The sequence below is a fragment of the Stegostoma tigrinum genome, chromosome 6 (assembly GCF_030684315.1).
Source record: "Stegostoma tigrinum isolate sSteTig4 chromosome 6, sSteTig4.hap1, whole genome shotgun sequence".
In the NCBI taxonomy this organism is placed as follows: Eukaryota; Metazoa; Chordata; class Chondrichthyes; order Orectolobiformes; family Stegostomatidae; genus Stegostoma; species Stegostoma tigrinum.
In genome coordinates this window covers 43,517,269-43,538,331 of record NC_081359.1, presented here as the reverse complement: position 1 = coordinate 43,538,331, position 21,063 = coordinate 43,517,269, and the positions used below count along the sequence as shown (strand labels likewise).

The following is a 21,063-nucleotide window of genomic DNA, read 5'->3' as shown; positions in this document are numbered from 1 at the left end:
AGGCCAGTTCAATTAATTACCCATAATAAGGGTATCCTTAGCCATCTACAGCCCCTTCCCTTGAATCATTCCCTACTCATTGTAGCTAGTGTTACAACCCTAAACGGAAGAGCGTGCTGGAAATGAAGTCCACTATTCCACGAGCTGTCACAAATGTATGAATGACTGATCAAATCATCAAGATGCTTTATTTGCCAGACTTCAGTTACTATTTTGGACAAAAAATGTGACAAAACATATTCTAATTATTAGAATTCATGCTTATCTATACTCTCTTTAAATTCAAATATATACACATTCATACATAAATAGGATGGATAAGACCGGCTAAAAAACAAAAGCAAAATGAAGCGAATTCTGTGGACGAAGAGTCTGAACCACAATGGTGGAATGAGGTGATCTTGCAGTTCTTGTTGTTTTTGACGATAATTTCAGCAGAACATCCTGAATTCAGTAGCTAGTCAGTTGGCTTGGCCTTCAGTTGATTAGAAGTTCTTTCTAAAGTCTTTGGAGATTGCTTGTTTCTTTCCCACGCTCAGAAAATTAAGCAGAAAAGGCCATTTCTTGACTGTATGCTTTTGGGAGGTCTAAATGCGACTGCCACTCTTAGTTCCATGACCAAGTGCAACTTGACTATTCAAAAGCTATTCTAGGCAGTTTTTTTTTATCAACCCAAAGGCACCTGATTCTAGCTTGTCTCACAAAATTAACATAAATCCAATTGTTTCAAAAGTTCTTGTTTCAAAATGTCCTTGTAAAACCATAAATGAACACTATACAATTCCAATTTTGACCTTTGGTTTTCAAAACAAGTAAAGAAAATCACACCTTCCCTGCAATATATCATGTCTAGACTTCCATTTTCTCAGTTTATGTGTATGAAAAAATCTAAAAGTAGTCCTCACAGCCTTTCCAAATTATTTATTTTCAAAAATTGTTGCATATCCTGGCTTAAAAATGATTTCAGCCTAATGCTGTTCAACACTTCAAATTAGTTTTCTGATGTGATGAAGCAATTCTGATAAACAGCTGAAATTATACTCTACAAGGACAGTTTGAAAATTATTTGTTTGAAATGATCTCTCTGCTATTAATGACAGTTTTAGTTCTTCTGTGGTAATTTACAGAGGATTAAAATGGTGGAGTTAAGACATTATAATCTATATATAATGTAATGCAGGGTCATCATTTCCGTTTTAAAAGACAAAGAACACCTTTCATTTCTGATGTTCACTTAAAATTATAACAGTACAAAAAGAAGGATTTGGCCCAACATATCTGGGCCAGTCCTCCTGAAATGTTGAAGGCCTGGTCAAAATCACAGTTTCTTTCCCCACACCACTTTCCTTTCAAATACCTCTGCAATGAATGCAACTTACACCATCTTTTCTGGCAAGTAATTTTATGTTCAAAGAATTTTCTGTATTTACAACACAGTCCCTTTATTCTTTGGTGATTTACTCTAACTCTGTGCTCCATGGGGAGAAGAAGTTCTTCTGATAATCATCTCCCTGATACCTTTCTGAAGTCTGTTATGGTCCTCACCCTGCACAGTGTTCTTATTTTATGCGTTGTGTCTCACATTCAATATTGTGGCCATTGAATTGACATAAATATCAAGGTAATGAATGAATATCCTGTCTGTGCATGAAGAATAACTGTGTCTAATCACTTCTTTATCCAGAGAGATATTTACTAAAAGCCACGTATTGTTCACAATATATACTGTACAAACCCCAACAGTTGAATAGATACTTTCCTGATTACCCTTTGAATAATTACATATGCACTGTAATTTATGGATTTTTCTCTATGTTTCCTATATCCTCATTAACAATCTATTTCTTAATTGTACGGGCAGAAATATTGGATCACAAGTCTTAAGTGCATTGTTCTTTGCAATAGCACCTTCTTTTGGTATTTGTAAAATGTGCTTACAGAATAAATTGCTTTAGTTCAGAGTTGGCTTGTCATATGCTTCATATTGTTTTAGTCTGTCTAAGGAAGATATAATTTGTAATATAACAAAAGTGTGGAGCTGGATGAACACAGCAGGCCAAGCAGCATCTCAGGAGCACCAAACCTGACGTTTCGGGCCTAGACCCTTCATCAGATTTGTAACTATAATTTGTAATGATGGGTGTTATGGATGAGCGTATCTGAACAAGTCTGAGTTCAATAAGCTTTCAGCAAGCAAGCAGAGGAATTATGATCTTTTGCTGTGAAATAGTTTTTAAAAATTCACTGTGGACAGACAGTTTGTGTACATGAGAGGACTGATCTTTAAAGTTGGCTGCATTGACAGGTATGATTGGGACATTAGGAGAATACAGTATTGATCGTGGAAACAATTCAAGATGTTTTTCGCAGTTAATAACATCCTGGATGTTCCTGATAATCTGGCTGTGGATCAGGCGGTGAGAGAAAAGCAGCTACTGATAATTCTGATTGAAGGAGGCCCAGAAGTGTATGTAACACTCAAGAATTTGCTTACCCCTGATAATTCATAAGATACCCCACTGTTAGACCATATTGTGCAAATTTGAGGAACACAACATATCCAGGTCACTGGAGATTGCTGAAAGCTATCTGTTTAGAACAAGGGATCAAACAATGGAGAGTTTATTGTGGCACTGAAAAAATTGTTCATCCATTGTCATTTTGGAAAACTTCAAAAGATAGCATTACGGGACAGGTTTGTGTGTCGTTTAAAAAGTGAGGGCATTAGCGGCATGGTGCTGACTTTAATGATATTAGCCTCCAACATAATCTGCCAAAAAGCATTGTCTGTCGATGTGGTAGACTGTAACTCAAGAGAAGTTAGAGCTAAAATATTGTTAAGCATCTGCTGAAGTAAATAAGCTGTCACCAAGTAAGTTGAGGCTCCAAAGAAGGCAAATTTTAAATTTCTATTACGGATGCTTAGGCCAAGATTGGGCACAGAATTGCCCGTTTGTAAACACAGAATGCTACACTTTCAAGGAGAAGGGACATCTTGCTAAGGAATGTCATAGGAAGGCATCTGGAGAAAATGCTGCCAGAACAGAATGATTGTCCAGAAACACCAGGTCAATGAAAGGTTAGTTGAGATCCAGACAATAAGAAGCTCACAGCTGTCCAATGAAAATTCACAATGCATCATAGTCTGAATAACATTGATTGGATCCCTGTGGACATGGAAGTTGTCACGGAGGAGCTGTCAAAAACTGAGTCAGCATCAATTGGAGAAATCATGCATAATAATAAGAGGTTATGGTGGAGGGAAATCTTTGTAATGAGAAAGGTGATAGTTCTTGCAAAGATCAATGGCAGGATTTACCCGTTATCACACTGAAGGGTCAATAACCAGCTTTGCTCTGAAGGATCTGGTCAAAAACACTGAAGTTAAACTGAAATGAGATGGTTTACATCGAAGCAAAACTCACACTATTAAACTGCTTGATCAAGTATCCTCAGATGTCTAAACTGGACAACCAGTTCAAGAATATAGGATCATTGTGAGGCTTCAATTGAATGTCAAACCTGTTTACTGCAGATCTTGTCCAATCCCCTAAGGAAGCAAATAGAGCAAGAGCTACAAAGGCCGGAAACAGAGCACGATATTACAAAAGTTGAACAAAGTAATTGTGTTACATCCATACGGGAGAACTAAAGGCAAATGATAATGTAAGCTCTTGTCTGGATTTATAAGATTCTGATTATAAAATACTAAAATAAAAACTAGATACTAGAATGTAATTCAGTAATTTGCCAAATGTTGAGGATCTGTTCACTGTGTGTCAAGCACCTGATTATTTTAAAGAAGGTAAATGTTTATCTTCCACTTGAGTTAGACGAAGTGTCAAAATTAGATTTTACTATTAACACCTATATGATGCTATATCATAGTTTCATAGGCTGCCATCAAGCGTTCCTTCAAGTAAGGGTCAAACACTGGGAAATGCACGACAACCTCAGAATATTTCTGAACTCAGACCTTTATTATGGTAAATTTATAATAAGTTTGCACCTTCTGCAGCCATTGAGTGAACTCTTGAGTAATGGAGTTTCATTGGTTTGGACAAAGGAGCATGACAAAGCATTCAAGTTGTATAAAAGGAAATTGGAAGGTGGTACAAAGCTTTTTGGTTGCAACGTGACCAAAATGATTCAGCCAACATATGATGCCTTGCTTTGCAGACTAGGTGCTATGCTCTTTCATGTTGGATAATGGTGTAGAGTTATTCAGTACTAGTGAATGAAATTATGTCAGATTAAAAGTGTAGCAATGCCTTTGAGTTATGGAGGAAAGAAGTGTCAGAAACACATGTCATAATTTCATGATCAAAAATGATCATTGCTATTGTTGATTGTTTGAATAAAAAGACCACTTGCCCAAATACAAAGATAGACTTTGATTTTGTTTACATATAAGTACAACATCAAGTACATACCAATGTGATAGATTGATTACCATCCTCATTGATATCAAACCCAACAGGGAGGATGTAGTTTTCTCTTCTAGATAAGTTGCCAGTCACAGCAGATGACATTGTTACAACAATTCACAGTGACTGCAGATTGCCAAAGGTATACAACAATGTCACAAATAACGGACCATCAAATGTACTTGATTTAGAAATTAGATCACTTTTTATCAACGAGAATGTTTTTTAATTGAGAGAGATAATGGGAACTGCAGATGCTGGAGAATCCAAGATAATAAAGTGTGAAGCTGGATGAACACAGCAGGCCAAGCAGCATCTCAGGACCACAAAAGCTGACGTTTCGGGCCTAGACCCTTCATCAGAGCACCATGTTTTTAATTGAAACAGGTTGTATTTGTTGAGGAACAAGAGTGTAATTCCAGAAAGGTGCAGATCACAGTTGTTGATCAGTTGCTTCAGGATCTGCTTATGTATTCCGGGGAAATTGGGTCTGACAACGGATCTTCAATTTGAATTCTCAAATTTCCTGAGCATGTTTGAGGTAAAAGAGACTCAAGTTCCACTGAAACATGCTTCTTTGAATGGAGCAGCGATGGCTCTCTTTTAAAACAAATGCTAGATATAATTTGCAAGAAATGTACAGTACAGTTAGTCTATTTGTACACCATAGCTCATCCTATCTTTTTACCAGTAGAGTCTCAGCTGAATTGTTTCTTAAGATGATGTGGAGGTGCCAGTGTTGGTCTGGAGTGGACAAAGTCAAATGTCACATGACACCAGGCTTTAGCCCAACAGGTTTATTTGAAATCACAAGCTTTCAAAGCACTGGTCCTTTGTCAAGTCACCTGACTATAACCTGGTACCATGTGACTTGCACTGATAATGGGAACTGCAGATGCTGGAGAATCCAAGATAATAAAATGTGAGGCTGGATGAACACAGCAGGCCCAGCAGCATCTCAGGAGCACAAAAGCTGACGTTTCGGGCCTAGACCCTTCATCAGACCCTAGGCCCGAAACGTCGGCTTTTGTGGTCCTGAGATGCTGCTGGGCCTGCTGTGTTCATCCAGCCTCACATTTCATTACCATGTGACTTCCAACCTGGTTTCTTAGAAGGCAGGCTAGAACAACGATTCCATTGTTGAAGCTTAGCATAGTAAATGGAAGAGAAGCAATGTAGACAGATAGATATACATGATAGAGTTAGAGCAAAAGAAAGAAAATTGAAATAGAATCAGCAGATAAAGGTGAAAGAATTGCATCATGTATGGTTGAAGTGGATACTGGAAAACTCATAAAATATGTGGTCCCTCCACATATTTTGTCTAGATATTTGGTAGTGGAATGGTTAGGTTTAGCATGGCGATTAATGTTTCATCTTCAGAAATCCATGAAGAAAGAAGTTGGGAAGAGTCAAACGAGTCTGATGAATTGGATAGTTGTGATATGAGTATCAACCTTTATTACAGCAGAAGTTGTGTCTGAAAGTTGATCTGAGTCAGATAGACACGAATGAAGAAACAGAAAATACAACTGAAGGTCACGGGTAAAATCAGTCCTTCTGAACCTCTGTCTCAAGCTAAATCAGGTCAATATCCTATGCCAAGCTCTGAAAGCTTGAGACAAGAACGGAATAACAATTTTAAAAATAAATCTTTTAGCAATAGGAAATCAGTGGTTATGTTAGATTTATATATAAATAGAAGACAAAAGTTTTTTTTAAATAAATTGTATGGAATTTTGAACATTGTATAACATGGTCATTAGGGAGGAGTGTAATAATACCCTCTTGTGGCGATTTGTATATATGTATGTACCAAAATAAACCGATTTTAATTTGGTGTTGACTCTCAATGTGATGCATATCTCTTAGTCTCTCCTGCAAAGTTTTTTATTTGCCCTCCTTCATTTAAAGCGTTTATAGTCATTTCTTTCCCTGACATTATTCGATAATGCAATGAATTGTAGAAGGACAGAGAAAAGCGATTCAGCCTGTCATGTCTGCTGAAAAACTATCCACCTATTTTATTCCATCCTCCAGTACCTGGTCTGTGGCCTTGTAGCAATTCAGGGACAGATCCAGGCTCCTATTTACACAAGTGAGAGGTTCTGCCTCTTCCACCAAACTTAGCAAATATCCACCACCTTCTGAGAGAAAATGTTTTCTCATGTCCCCACTAATCCTTGAACCAACCGCTTTAAATCTGTGACACCAATAATTAATCTTTCCAATTGGGAAACAGGTATTTACTCATCACTTTGTCCAAGCCCATCATTATTTTGTACACTTCAATTAAGTCACCCTTCAGTCTCTTCCATTTTAAAGGAAATGACACTAGTCGATCCAATCTCTCCTCATAGCTGCAATTCTCAAATCCTGGCAACATTCTTGTAAATCTACTGTGTTCTCTTCAAGGAAATTATGCCCACCTTCTAATGTAATGACTAGAGTTCGGCAATTAGCTCCAGCTGTGACCTGACCAGTAAAAGAAACAGATCCCAAACCCCAGATATCACATCTCGTGCACAGAGCCTTAGCCTAGGCTTCTGGTTTACTAGTTCAGTGACATTATCACTGGGTTACCATCTCCCTCATTGTTTAACAGTTCCTTAGATAATCTGATTACAAGCTGGAATCCTCCAATATGCATAAGGAGGGCATTAATGCTGCTGATTCATTGTGTATCAGGGTGGAGTTGAAGCCAAGCTGCTGTTCAAAAAGACATGAACTGTACGTTTACAGTTATGAGGTTTGTAAAATTATTTATTTTACCTTGAAATTTTAACTTTATACTCAAGTAAATAAAAATGTTTCATGTTACCTTTTCTGCCATTTGCCTGATCATAGGCTGAGATGCTTTAATTGTCAGAGATCAAAGGAAGACTGTTATTTTACTGAGAAGAGGACAATTTATTTATGCTGAGAGACAGTGGCAGCCACTACAGAGTTGATCATGATTATCATTGAGGCATTGTTTCAGCTGATAGTAATTAGCTATTCCACAAGTACATGGGGACGGCAACCCAATGAACCTACGTAGAAGCTACAGACATAAATGAGTTGCTAATAAATTGGATGCTAATGCCAATGAATCAGGGGTTGTTTGTAATCCTGTTGTAATAAGCTCTGTTTTGAGTAAAGATATTTCCAGGGAATCAAAAACTTAGACTTCTGAGGATAAAGAACCCTTGAAAGATTCCAGCATGCAGCAAAGAGTTAAAATGAAATAAGCCTTCTTTGAACTTACCTGCAGATCATGAACCAGAGGTGGCAAGGCAGAATACAATAGCACTGTTGCTGTGGACAAGCAAGGAAAAATAGTGCTTTGAATATAGGAAATAGGAGCAGGAGTACACCCAAAAGGACCTTTTGAACACCCTTCACCATTGTATATAAACAAGACTGATTAAGGTTTCATTTCCACTCCTGCATCAGTCCCATATCTCATGATTCACTGAGAATCTTCAACTCTGTCTGCACAGTCAGAAGTCACACAAAACCAGGTTATTGTCCAACAGCAGTAATGGAAATCACAAGCCTTTGGAGGACTACTCCTTTATCGGTTGGAGTGAAGAGAAGCACCCATAATTTATAGGCAGAGAGATCAAAATATCATACAGGTTGAAGAGCAAGTCTCTGCAGGTGATCTGAAGTGTGAGATGTTATGAGTGAAGTGTCAACAGCTGAGTAACAAATAAAGGGATGACTTTTGATCTCACGAGGAATCAAGGGCTACAGGGAGAATGCGGGGAAGTGGAGTTGAAATGCCCATCAGCCATGATTAAATGGCGGAGTAGACTCAATAGGCCGAATGGCCTTACTTCCACTCCTATGTCTTATGTTCTTATAACCGATTAATTCAGGCAGAAAGATAATTACAAAAAAATTTAAAGTAAGGTGTTACTGGAAACAAACCCCATGACTGGAATAGCATAATATGTATAAGAGACACATGCCAAGGGTTTAACCAACTTAACAAGCAATCCAAAACTGTACAAACTAGATAAGGTAGAGAGATCATAACAAGTTACAAAGGTGACGGTGTCAAAACAGGACAATATGGAAGATTTCACAGATATACAAAAGTATGGTGGGGTTACATGTAGCGCGACATGAACTTTGGTTAGACCCTTGGCATGTGACTGTTATACCTATCATGTTATTCCAGCCATTTGGTTTGTTTCCAGCACCATCTTAATTTTTTGTGAATATCTCTCTGCCTCCATTAATTAGATTATAAATTATTGCTTCAATTGATATTTAGCTTTAAATTGACACTTTAATCAGGCGATTTGACACTTTTGATCACCTGCAGAGATTTATTATTCAGTCTGTCAACACTCCACTGATACCATTTGTATGATCTTTTGATGTCTCTGCCTATGAATTATGTGCTTGTGTGTTTCTCTTCACACCACCTGATGAAGGAGCTGTGCTATGAAAGCTTGTGATTTCAAACAAACCTGTTAGACTATAACCTGGTGTTGTCGTGTGACTTCTGACCTTGTCCACCTCAGTCCACAACCAGCATTTCCACATTTGTCCATCACAATCTTAAATGCATTTGACGATGGACTATCCATTTGCACTTCAGAATTCCAAAGATTCTCAGTCCTAAATAAACAAGATCAGAAGAAATGTCTGAGAATTGAAAAGCCTGGTTTTGTAGCTAATGCTGGATTGATGGAATTAAGCAGGCTGCACAAAGAATTCAGAACAGAAATGAAATTTCAACATTGAGAAAATGTGGATCATGTTTGATAAGAATTGGATAAAGCTTGTCCTGAATGGGCAAGTGATAGACAGGCAGTGTGCAGAAAATTATGAGTTGATTTTAAAGAAATGTGGATCATGTTTGATAAGAATTGGATAAAGCTTGTCCTGAATGGGCAAGTGATAGACAGGCAGTGTGCAGAAAATTATGAGTTGATTTTAAAGAAAACCTAGGTTCTTTTGTCAGAACACAACAGTTCCAACAACTTTCTTAAAGCAGTGGAGGAGATCAAGAATCCACATTTAAACAGGAGTAAGATGACTCAGATGATTCCAGCTGAAACATTTTGCAGATTTAGGCAAAAGTTCCATAACAATGAAAGAGTATGGATGTCAAACTTTGAAACTTGGACGATGTAATTCATAGGCCAATTTGGAAGGAAAACATAAGAGCATACGTTATGGTGGAGAATTTCTTCAGAGTTTGCAAATTACACCCACTCATTCGAAAGTCAGAGGGACTATCAGATGGCACTAATAGTGTTTTTGACAAAGTTTGTTGAACTAACTCAATGTGGTCAACTCTTAGCCAAGGACATGAAAACAATAATTTAGTTACCATGAAAAAAGTTATTACTAGCACCATAACCACTTTTCTGTCATTTGAGAGAAAAAAATTTTAGGTATCACTGTAAAAAGGATTTTTTAATCTGCTATTTTACTATTTTGTTTATTTGATTAATACAAGCCAGATGTCATGGACGATGTGGAAAGGTGGGGGTGGAAGATTATTTGTATTGCATCCAACAAGTTAAGTGCTTGATTTTATAAATGTTGTAAATTGTTATATATTGGATAATGCTGAAAAACTCATCATTATTGTGATGACTCGATTCTTTAATGAGGTGATGTTACAATTTTGAAGTTTATAAAATGATTATATTTTGGGATTACATGTTTTAATTTGGGAGTGGGTGAAGGGGATCATGTGACCTGTGCTGAAGTCAGCCTGCTAGTAAACTGGTGTGCTTAGACTGCTTACAAATCAAAGCAAGCCTTAGGTTGCAATACTGAGGACGTAAAAATTATTTATGCTTAGAGACAATAGTAGCAGCCCCTTATTTTATCATGTGTACACTCTTACGTTCCCAATATTGCAGAAAGGCGTGTTGGTAGAAAAAGTAAGTAGTTCCTCTGTAAACTGTACATTTTGTTCAAAACTGAGAAGGATTTGGAATCAACTTTTGCCAATTAGCATTTCTACGTGAGAGCAAGGTTAATATATTTCACAAACAGAGAGCAGAAGTCCTTTGTGGTCAACACACAGAATAACCTGCTTGGCATTTGTGAACTAGCACAATCAGATGCAGAAGGGGGAAAAGAAGGGTCTAGGCCCAAAACATCAGCCTTTATGCTCCTAAGATGCTGCTTGACCTGCTGTGTTCATCCAGCTGCACACTTTGTTATCTCAGATTCTCCAGCATCTGCAGTTCCCATTATCTCTGCAGAAGTAGTAGCTAGACAAGGAGATGCGTTCTGCAGCCATCAAAGCATTCTGGGTGATTTGTCCAGGCAAGGCTATAGGAGAAGGAATGATTAGAACAGGCTTTATTGCTACTAGTGGATTTAAGTGACTTTCTGAAAACTGGTGAAAGTACATGGGGATGGTCAATCAAAATCACGACTAGGTGAATAGGAGTGTGGGACCTATTGGAAGCTGAGAGTGAATGTTAAAAGGACTACAATTCCAGGGAGAATGTGATTGTGACAAGTGCAAAAGTGGAGTATTGCTGAAGCCTTAAAAAGTTTAGTCAATTGTCTGTTTAGTCACTTGTTACAGAAAATATTTTAAAACATTAAACCTTGCTGTACCATTTTTCACAGCTTCTCCATGGAAGTTCTGTCTCTGTTTTCTAAGCTACAGACATAGTAACCGTACCATAATTTGATGAGCTGTAAAATTTGAAGTGTGTATCATGAAAAGTCATTAGTGAAGCATAATGGTGCTTTGACCACTGCTGTTTGTCATTTGTATGAATGGTTTTGACTTGGGAATCAGAAGTACATTATCAAAGTTTATGGCTAGTACAATTTGAACAATATAATTAATATTGAGGACAGCAACAAAGTAAATAAAATGTTAATGTGCTTGCATAATGGTGTATAATTAGCAACTCAGTGTGAATATAGGTAATTGTGAAGTAGTACATTTTGGGGTAAAAGGAATAAAGATTCTTTAGCTGCACCTGGAAAATAAAAACGGAAATGAAGTGTAGGTGTAAAGAGATCTAGAGTGCAGATGTACAAATCATAGACAGAAGTGAGGCAGATGAATAAATCCATTGAAAGTTAATTAAAAATGCAATGAGGGTCATTTCCAGAGGAATAGAATTGTGAAATCAGATGAACGCTTGTGGAAATGTAGCTAGGCCAGAGTAATGTACACAATTCAGCCTGTACATTTAGAAAAGCGATTAAGAAGTACTGTTTAAAGTCAAAATTTGTTTTTCAGGACTGTTGGAACTGAGATGGTAACATTATCAGAGGACTGAACAGGTTGTGTCTCTTTAGAAAGGAGCAAACTAAGGTAACCTATTAGGGATTTTAAAATAATGAATGGGTTTGATGAGGTAGATAATGGGAGGAGACTGTAGCTGGAAACTATGGATTTAGATCTACTAATCGTTAAGACTAATGAATCCAATAAGGAACTTGCAAGAAATGTCTTCACTCAGATATTGATTACAGTAATGGAGCACGCACTCGCATGGAGTGGTTGATGTGACAGAAATACATGATGGAGAAGAAACTCATTGGTTAGTGAGATAGAGTGGGAGGATGAATTATGGAGCATAAAAGCCACTAATGATAGTTGTGATGGAAATTATTTTTTATCTTGTCATAGAGACATGCAAGAAGATTCAGACTATTTGGTCCATTGTACCTGGGCTGGGCTCTGAAAAAAACAGTTACGGAATTGCAGAATAGATCCATTATACAAAGAAAACATTCAGCCCCTCATTTTTTGCTGATCTTCTGAAAGTGCAATTGACTTAGAGCCACTCACCTGTCTTTTCTCTATGGCTCCACAATTTCTTCCCTTTGTAAATCATTCCAATTTCTTCTTGAAGGACTTAATTGAACATAGCTCTACCATAGTCTCATGCAGTTCCAGATCCTAATCACTTGCTGTGTGAAGATTGTTTCCCGCATATTGCCAAAACCTTTGTGCACCTGTCTCCTGTGGTTCTCAATCTTACTGCTAATGGGAACAGTCCTTCTCCATCTTGTCTGTGTAGACCCCTCACACTTTTGAACATGTGTAAAATTTCCCCCCAACCTTCTCTGCTCTGCGGAGAAAAGTCCCATCTTTTCAAATCAACCTATATAACTGACGGATACACAAATTATTCCTGTGAATCTTTTCTGCTTTCTCTCTATCTAAAGCCTTTCCATCCCTCCTGATGAAAGATGCCCAGAACTAGATATTCCAGCTGAGGCCAAACTGATGGTTTATATAACATACCAATCTCCTTGCTTTGTGCTTTTACTCATAGAATCCAGGATTCTATGTGCTAGATTCATTAGATCCTCATCCTAATTTGCCATATATAATAATTTTTGACAATACCCACTTGGTCCTTCAATCCTGCACCCCCTGTAGAATTGAACTTGTAGGATTTATTTAGCATTGCGTATCCATGCTTTACCTATCAAATTGAATCATTTAACATTTGTCTTAATTGCACTTCATCTGCCTCTTGTCCGTCCACTATCCTCAAAGTTTACAAGTTTTGTATCGTCCACCAACTGGGAAATTGTCCTCTCAATGCCAAGGTCAGGTCATCACGATATTTGAGGAAGAACAGGGATTCCAATCCCAGCCAACAGGAATTCTATTACAAATCTTTGTCTTATCCAAAAAAAATCCATTCACCATTACTTTGGAATAGTATAGTCATTTAAGATACAGTGAGAACTGTTTTAAATTGCCAAACCACAGAACTTATATTCATAACAGAACGCAGAGATAAGGAACAAAAATGAAGACAAAGCCCATTTTAGTTCACTTCCCAGACAGTTTCTTATCCATGTTGCTACTGCCCCTTTTATTCCATGAACTATACTTTTTATCACAAGAAAATTGTGTGGCATGCATCAAATGCCTTTGTGTTAATAGAATTATCTTAATCAACATCTTTGTCTTTTGAAAATACTCCAGCAAGTTAGTTAAACACAATTATTTCTTCTACTCTTTTTTTGATCAGAAGTGTAAAATTTACAATTTTCTAGTCCTCTGGCACCAGCCATGAATTGAAAGGAAGACTGAAAAAATATTGCCATTCCACTATAATTTCCACTCTCACTTCCCTCAGTATCGCTGGGATCTCGTCAACTTTCAGAAGAAGGAACTGACCCAAAACCTCATTCCGCATCAATTGTTTACCTTTCTAGTGTCTGGGCTATCTTCTCTTTCACCATGACCTGGACAGTATCTCCTTCCTTGGTAAATTCAGATAAAAAGTACTCTATTAATTCAGCAGCCTTCAACTATTAAAACGCCTTGATAGTTACTAAACAGCCACTCTTACTCCTTTTACTACTTGTATGCCTGTAGAATACTTTTAAGTTTTCTTTTATTTTAATTATTAGTCTGTTCTCATACTATCGCTGTTCTTTTGCAATTCCTGTTTGAAGCTTCTATCTTCAAGATGGTTCTCTTTGGATTGCTCAATAATCTCAATCTCTTCAATCATCCAGGGAGCTCTGAATTTGGGTGGGGTTTATTTCACTTTTCTCCTTTGTAGGAATGCATTTTAACTCAATTTGAACCAACTGTTCTTTAAAGACTGCATGTTGCTCAGTTGCAGTTTTGCCTGATGATCCTTGATTCCACTGTATCTGGTTTTGCTTTGTTGCTCACCCTCATTTGTTTGTCTAAAATCCTGTTTCGTTGCATTATTTTCTTTGCAATAAACTTTAAATGATTGTTCAAACTATCAAGCTGAATCATTTTCATGCATTTCTTTTGAGTTGGCTAGCGGGAGGAGAGGCAAGAAAAGAGGTCCCAATTTACTTCAGAATCACCTGTAGTCTCACTGACTTGCATTATATTTTGAATTTTCCATTTTAATTCCTGATTATTTGCTTTGTAACTGTTTATCTTGTTGCATTCAACAATTCAGTATTGAAACATGTTGCCATGGGAATAACCAGGTTGGGACCGGACATTAACGAAAATGGGAATGCCACAAAGTTTTCATACACCATTGAATATTGTGGGTGCTGTTATTGATTTATTGCTTGTATTCAGCAACAAGCTGCCAGCCTAATTTATTTTATTATGTCTTTAATGTTAAGGTATTTGTATGTTTGGAATGTTTAGAAATTGACCTACTGATTTCTTTTCCTCACTAGATGTTATCTTTATAATTTAGAGCATGGTCTTGTCTCCCATAGTTCAGGAATTCCTCATTTATGCTCTGTCTCAACTATTTAATATAGATGGAGGCAGCAGAAGCAAGCGGCTTTGTGTAGCAGAGCGACGTCAACCATACAGTGGTGCTGAATGGTGCTCAGGAACGGAGAGTGAAGAAGAGGAACGAACCTTCTTCAGTGAGTGCTCCAACAAATGGAATTTTAATGAGGTTATTAGCTGGGGCCTCACTCTGCCAATGGACAGTTGTTTAAATGGAAAGCACCATTAATGTAGTTTCTTCACATTTTAAATTGCTTCACACTCAACATTGTACTTTTGGTGCCACTGTTATCTTACAAAGAAAATCAGCAGGAAAACCCCAAAAAGTAAATAAAGCACGAAATAATCTGTTGAATTGATACACATGATCTTGACTATCACTCCCACCACAGAATCATAGACTGACTAAAGCACAGATGGAGGTCATTTGGCCTTTTGTATTTGAACTGGCTCTCCAAATAAACAAATAATCTAGTACTACTGACACATCATTGTCCATAACCCAGCTTATGATTCCTTTTCAGATGATTCAGTTTCCTCTTGAAAGGCATGATTGAACATGCTTCAACCACATTTGCAGGTTGTGCATTCTAGCTTCTCCAACGTGTTGTAACAGTAGCATTTTAGGAGGACCACGTTGTGGCTTACATCCATAGCTAGAAATAGAGCTTGATGCAAGATGAACTTGGTGGTTATGGCTCTGCCAGTGACTGGTACTATCGTCATCTCCGTCTATAACATTTTTGCCCCTAGCTAATGAAGAACATTACTTTCTTTTATTCATTTATTTAGAAGGTGTGGGCATCACTGGCTGTACCAGTACTTAGTGCTGATTCCAAGTTGCTTTTGAGAATGTTGTGGTGAGCTACCTTCTTGAACTGTTGAAGTCCTCTTGGTGTAGGTAGACCCACAATGCTGTTAGAGAGGAAGTTCCAGGACTTTGACCCAGTGACACTGAAGGAATAGCAAGGTATTTCCATATCAGAATGGTGAGTGGCTTAGAGGAGAACCTGCAGTTGGTGATGTTCCAAGAAGTATTAATGGGGTCTCCCAATTAATGCAGTGCACATGGACAGAATGGCAACTGATCACCCAACAGATGGAGTCAATTTGGTGATAGTGAAGTGTAATTTTGAGCAAGGGTAAAAATGTATTCCAGAGCTGGCTGAATCGATTGGGATGTGTGACAATGCATGGAGAGAAAGGGTGGGGCACAATTACAAAGTTATTGGGCTGAAGAGTGATATTAAGGAATAACTTGACAAGGTAGCATGACAGAATGAGTTGACACAAGAAGGAGTATAAAGGTCAATGTGCCACTCCTTACCTTTTCTTATCTCAAGTTTATTTCATTGAAGGATTGTATAACCAAAATAACTGCCATACTTAACAGCCTGGCAGCATCTGTGGAGAGGAAGTAGAGTTAACATTAAAACTGATGAAGAAGAGTTATTGGACTTGAAACATAAATTCTGCTTTCTTCTCACAGATGCTTCCAGACCTGCTAAGTTTCTCTAACTATTTGATTCAGTCTTTCAAGTGGTCTCCATTTTTGATGTGCCATCTGTCTAGATTCTCGAATCTATGGAGTGAGTTGGAGATACAACAAATTGGACATCACACTATACCCACCCACATAAATATCTAGGCACCCTTGGGGGAGGCAAATGATGTGACCAGCAAGCTGAACTCCAAGAGAATGTTATTCCAAGACATCACTGCAAATAACAGAATTCGCTTAAATGAAATTTATTTTGCAACTAAAATAACAGCTTGCTATAACACCAAAGACTTTGACCCACTCTGCTCCCGAGTCTCATGCGAAAATGACAGTTACTTCCAAAAATGCTACTGTAGCCAGCCTGTCATCAGCTACATTTGTGACACAATTTTAGTCAACAAATTCCACATTGCAGAGGTGTACTAGGGTCCTGGAAGAGGAAATCCTGCCAATACTGAATCATCCATCTACCTATTTGGGAAACATTCACAGGAACAGCACAAACTGGACTTATTCAGTAACAGACAGTGAGGGTGGACAGCCACCAGACCTCCAGAAATGTAATCACCCTGATACACATATTAGCAACATGCGTGGGGTTGGGAGGGTGGGTGGGGTGTTACGGGATGGGCGTGTTGTGGGAGGTGTTCCATTCAGCCTGATGGGATGGAAAATACTCACTGGGTCACTTCCCTCAAACAGCACAGCATAGCTTTCCACAAGTCAACATATTCACACACATATTGTGCTTTGTGTTTGCCTTCCACTCAACAACAACACAAGGAAGATACAATAGAACTTTTGCACAAAGGTTGGCCAAAATAGACTTCAGACTGCATCATTACAACCATTCCAGTCTATAAGATACCTATAGAAGAATTTGATGAGTGCATTGAATTAGATTAGATTCCCTACAGTGTGGAAACAGGCCCTTCGGCCCAACAAGTCCACACCACCCCTTGAAGCATCCCACCCAGACCCATCCCCCTATAACCCACACACCCCTGAACACTGCAGGCAATTTAGCATGGCCGATCCACCTAATCTGCACATCGTTGGACTGTGGGAGGAAACCAGAGCACCCAGAGGAAACCCATGCAGACACGGGGAAAATGTGCAAACTCCACACAGTTGCCTGAGGCTGGAATCGAATTCAGGTCCCTGGTGCTGTGAGGCTGCAGTGCTAACCACTGAGCCACCATGCCACCATTCACAAAGCTGCTGACATAGCTGTCATATCAAGGCATCCACACCCCATGCTTTAATATGGAGATGCTGCAAGGAATATGAATCATCTGTTGATTCTGATACAGCAGGTGGGTGGAAATGACAGCAGGGCTCAGTTTATTCATTCCAGTCAGAATGAATCTGCTAGATCCTGATCCAATACCTTGGAGCAGCTCAAAAATAAATCGGATTGTATTGCCCACCAATCACCGTGAACCAAGTTAGTAGTCATCTGCTCCAGGTGGTGAGGACACTGTTAGAGAAAAAAAATGAAATGCATCATTTATACAAATTTGGAAATCTGCACCAGCAACATGTGGACTTGTGGTCATTCTGATCCTTCAAGATTAACAAACTAGGGAAAACACTAGCGGGCCTGAAATGTGGCAAAGCAACAGGATACAACAACATCACACCAGAGTCTTGAAACAATTTGGCTCCTGTGCTTGTGTTCAGTTGTTGGCACTTGTGCAGAGCTGAGCCAAAGTTCTAGTGCACTTTCAAAAGTGTAGTAAATGTAAAAGTCAGTGCCATTCAAAAACCTGGAAAAGATATCCGACTGGCAAGCAGCTGTCAACTGATTTCACTACTTTCTGAATGCTTAAGCTTATTGTAAAACATATCCCCAGAGGATCATCCTTCACGTTGACCAAGCTGGTTGTAGCATGTGTGATTTGGTGGCATTCATCACCTACATTGAAAATGGCTTCCAGGAGAAGCTGAAGCCATACACAGTACTGTTGGTTATCACAGCTTCCTGTGATGTAGTATAGCACAGTGAACTGCTTCTAAAGCTGCCCAGAGTACTTTCAAAAGCTGGCTCAAGGCAGTTTTTAAAACCCCTCTTCACAAAAGAACACCTTGGTTAAGGGCGAAGTGCCTGGAGAAGACTAACCAGTGGACTACCACAGGGCTGAAACAGCGTACAGTGTATATTCAAGTAACCTGCCCACAACTGCATGTTACAAGGTCATCCATGCTACGAGTTCTGATGTATCACCCAATCCTTGACTTTCCATATCCTAAATCAGATCCTTAACCAAGACATTACAAAGTTGATGGGATAGTGTAGCACAAGGCATCTCACAGTGAATCCCTCTAAACCCGTACCCAGTATATCCTCCTCCAGAATTCCACTACCTGAACAGAATTTTACAGCTAAGTGGATGGCCAGATTCAAAAATACAATCCCTACTCAGCATACTTAGGAGTAACTGTGATTAGGACTTTGTCCTTCCAGAAACTTCGGGAGTAAACAGCAGCCAAGGACAAAACCAGAAACAACATGTCAATCAAACTCACTGGATCCACATTGGTTCTGATGAAACAACACTCTGGGGCACAGCACCTTTCCTATCAGATTCCACTGCAGAATACTGTGCATGTGTCTAACAGACCATGTTACATACATCCTGTAGATGTTTAACTGAATGCAACGGGGTACCTCATAACTGCACTCTATAATGTTCAACAAGAGTTGGGTTTATTGGCAGTTTTCCCATAAGGAGACTAATATGAATGCAGTTTTTATTCATCACAGATGGTATTGGGATAGTGTGATGTGACAATGCAACTGATAAAACACTAAATAGGCAGAGATAGTCAAAGGCATCCTGTATCCATTAAGAGGCTATATCATGGCAAAATATCACAAGGTACTTCACAGGAGGTGGTGTCAGGCAAAACATATGATACTTATTTAAGGTTTTAGAGTGTATTTGTAGCTTGGGTTGTGGATGTTGTTTGTGGTTGGCTCACCGAGCTGATTTGTTGTTCTGCAGACGTTGCATTACCCTACTGGGTAACATCATCGGTGCAGCCTCGAATGAAGCGCTGTTGTGTTTTCCCAGTTGTTTTTTAAACTCTGGTGTCCGTTGAGCTGGGTTACCTCACTTCCAGTTTTCCTTCGCAGTGGGGTGTATATGGGGTCTAGATCTATTAATCGCTTTCTTAGTGGAGAGTCAGGCCTGTAGGAGTTGCCGTGTTTGTCTCTTTTTGCATGAAAACTCTATTTAAATGGGCAATACTGCAGCAACACAGAACTACACCAAAAAGAAGAAGAATACTATTTCCAAGTATTCAAGGACAACAGATACGCAAAAAACTGGGTTGGAAGTTGCCAATTACATTAACTGCACACCCCGACAACCTCATCATGCTACCTTACATCAAGAACACACCTGAACCTACCACAAAACTCCTACGACTACTGGGCATCAGAGTAGCACACAAACCCACATCAACTCTACACCAATTGCTAACATGAACCAAAGTTACCCACTATGGACAGGACCAACGTGATATACAAGATTCCCTGCAAAGACTGTGACAAACATTACATTGGACAGAAAGGAAGAAAATTAGCTATGAACATCCATTAGCAATAAAGAGATATGACTAATACTCACTCATCTCCATCCACAGGGGTAAGGAAAACCAACAGTCTGATTGGGACAGGCCAAGCAGAGACAAGCATGGGAATTACAGCAATTATCATGACTTAACTGGGAAGAGTGCCATGATAATTGGTGTCTTATGGACCTGTAAGCTATCTCAAATTGTATAAAATCCCAGTCAGATCAGGTGTTGATAGTGAGAAGGACAGTCTCGAGCTACAATCAGTTTGATCAGCTGGTAGATTGGGCAGAGTAGTGACAGGTGGAATTTAATCCAGAAAAGTGCAGGGTGAAGTATTTTGGGAGGATATACACAATGGAAGTGGTAGGACTCCAGGGAGTACTGAGGAATAGAGGGGACCCTAGTGTATACAAGACCATAGATTCTTGAAGGTGTCAACACAGGTGTACGAGATAGTGAAGAAAGTATATGGGATGCTTGCCTTCCTTAGCCAGTGTGTAGAAGATAGGAGTAAGTAATGGTAGAAGTACGGAACAAGCTGCATGAGAGGGTGCTGGAGGTAGGTACTTGCGCAACATTTAAGCAGCATCTGGATGAGCAGTTAAAATGCCATGGTATAGTAGGCTATAGATGAAGTGTAGGTAAATGGAATTAATCTAGTCTAGTGTTTGTTGGTTGGCATAAATGTGGTGGGCTGAAGGGATAGTTTCTATATTGTATGACTCAGTCCAATTTACTCCTGAATTACTATCGGGCAAGGAAAGTATTTTGCAACAGGTTTTGACAATTTATTTTAAACGAGTAGCCTAAAAAGGATTATTAATTGACCACAGTGCAACTTGACCTATGTTTCTTTTATATACGCACACACGGCCCTTAATAAAACAGACAAAAAAAACAATTTGACACAAATGTTAATCCATCTTTCAACATCACTTACCTCCTTTACGAGGCTTATTAATACCTAATGCTTTGACCAAATTTTTCACTGCCTGATATCAGATAACTTACTGTCATACTCTGTTGTGTAATGCTTGGTATATTTTATGCTGGTGCAGATGCTATATAATTCTACATTGTTGGTGTGCCATGTTTCCAGTCTTAGTTTCTCAAATAGATAATGATGTACTGAGTAGTCTTAGCCTGCAACTGAAACAGATAAAGATGCCCAAGATTCATTGGTCATGACCGGTCAGAAATTATAGAAATGACAACAGCACTTCTGGCCTAGTGAAGGGTAAACTGCTTCCTGTTTTCAAATTTGTACGGTACAATGATCCAAATTTCAGCCTTCTTAGAAGCTGCTGTTTTAAGTTACTGAAATCCTGCTGTTCAGTCTGGTAACATGCTACTTGTGG

The 21,063-nt window shown here is 38.7% G+C and overlaps 1 protein-coding gene across 4 annotated transcripts in view; it reads left to right on the top strand.

Moving 5' to 3' along the window:
* Positions 1-21,063, top strand: part of bcl9 (BCL9 transcription coactivator) — a 239,725-nt gene that overhangs the window by 155,487 nt on the left and 63,175 nt on the right. For all 4 annotated transcript variants that reach the window (XM_048532548.2, XM_048532549.2, XM_059646520.1 and 1 more), the window contains one exon: positions 14,646-14,756. In XM_048532548.2, coding sequence (XP_048388505.1) covers positions 14,646-14,756 — 111 coding nt within the window. The remainder of the gene's footprint in view (positions 1-14,645; positions 14,757-21,063) is intronic.